The sequence below is a fragment of the Loa loa genome (assembly GCF_000183805.2).
Source record: "Loa loa unplaced genomic scaffold supercont3.430, whole genome shotgun sequence".
Classification (NCBI taxonomy): domain Eukaryota; kingdom Metazoa; phylum Nematoda; class Chromadorea; order Rhabditida; family Onchocercidae; genus Loa; species Loa loa.
Genome location: NW_018108610.1, coordinates 9,468 through 11,229, shown reverse-complemented (window position 1 = coordinate 11,229; position 1,762 = coordinate 9,468). Strand labels below are relative to the sequence as shown.

Here is a 1,762-nt window from a genome sequence, read left to right as displayed (position 1 = left end):
TTTTTAAATTTAAGCGAAATATAAATTGACAATCTTTTTTTTTTTAAATTTTTGCATAGTAAATATGAATAGGAGAAAATGTAAATTTAAAATTATGCAATATTTCAATATGTTCAAATACATAAACCTTATTGCTTCATAATATTATAAAATTTATTATCAAAATTTTTAAATTTTAAATAAAATTCAATTATTTGAATAATACATTGTAGAATTTCCGCTAACATATAGCATTTTTAACAATTTTATCAAAAAAAAAAAAAAAAATCAAATAAATTCATAAAAAGGAAAAACAAAAATAAACAAATAAATTTATCAAAGGAAAAAATCCATCTGTTATAAGTGATAATTAATTAATAATTAATTATCATGTTTTAAATGCATAACAAACAACCATCTCATCATATACTTCACAAAATGTATCCGTATAAGTGATAAATGCGAATGTATCTGTGGAGCATATAACATTAAAATCTGCATCAAATTCATCTTGTAATGCTTTTTCAATCAATTCTTTAGCTATAATCGGATTATAATCCATATTCTGGAAAATTTTCTCCAATCATTGTTTGGTATTATTTTAAATTTTCCAAAAAAAAACAAATACAGTAATATTAAATGCAGTAATACTAACTAGTACAGTAATATTAAAATACAGTAATATTAACTTTAAAAAAAAAAGAACGATAATTTAATAAGTCTTAAGCTAACCATACTGAATATTATTTGTTGAAAATAATTTTCATTTTTATCATTTAACGATAACAACAATGGTATATATTAGTTTACATTCATTTTTTTTTTTTTATTTACATCCTATGCTATTACCATATTCTATACAAAATTTCAGCTAATACTTAATTTTTATTACTTCAAATTAATTTAATGTAATCTAAAATCTAATCTAATTCAATTTAAAATCTAATCCTTTAAACTAATCCCAAACATTTTTTTTTCAATTATAATTAAATTAATAATCTCTTCGATCATTTATGGCTTTGTTTTTGGTATAATAAAAAGTTGATGAATTTATATGAAAAGGAAAAAATAATTAATGCTAATCATTTATAGCAAATTTTGCATCAATTTTACGTTAAGCTTTTTCATTTAATATAAGATTTTGACTAACTAAAAATATAATTTTTCTTTTTTTTCTTTAAGTTATCGTAAAATTTACATAAATATATGCATTATTTCATATTAAACAAAATAAGCTGTGTCATTTTAAAATGATAAATAAAACAAGTTAAAGAAATGAAAAATGTTTTCTGATAACGAATGATAAAAAAGAAAGATAACTTACGGCTAGCATAATTGTCTTCAAACGTTCATTGTTGCAAAAAAAATTAGCATCAGTTTCGTTAAAAATTAATAATGATTCATTTGAAATATCAATAAAACGTTTGACAATATTATGATAATTTGTCTGATTCATTAAATTTGCTATTTTATCAGGTGTACCATATTGTTTACGTTGTTTTACAGTACGATAATTTGGACAACATTGCTTTGATACATGATAAGCCTACAAAAGAATTATATTTGATTCAAAAATATTCCAAAAAAAAAAAAAAAAAAGAAAATGAAGTTTTTATTTTGAATAAAATTAATATAATTATAATAGTTATTTCGGAAACTTTTTGAAAATTAAAAATAATATTTTTCAATTTTGCATTTTATGATTTATGCTATATCAATCAGAAATTATTTCTATGTTAATTATTTGAAGCTAAAATAACAGGTAATAATTCTGATAAGTTAA

The 1,762-nt window shown here is 19.6% G+C and overlaps 1 protein-coding gene across 1 annotated transcript; it reads right to left on the bottom strand.

Moving 5' to 3' along the window:
* Positions 1 to 367: 367 nt before the first annotated feature.
* On the bottom strand, positions 368 to 1,435 carry LOAG_15252 (hypothetical protein; the record flags this gene model as incomplete). Its single annotated transcript, XM_003150744.1, has 2 exons — positions 368 to 544; positions 1,304 to 1,435. The coding sequence occupies 2 exons, from the start codon at positions 1,433 to 1,435 to the stop codon at positions 368 to 370; spliced, it is 309 nt and encodes a 102-aa protein (XP_003150792.1).
* Between the last annotated feature and the right edge of the window lie 327 nt (positions 1,436 to 1,762).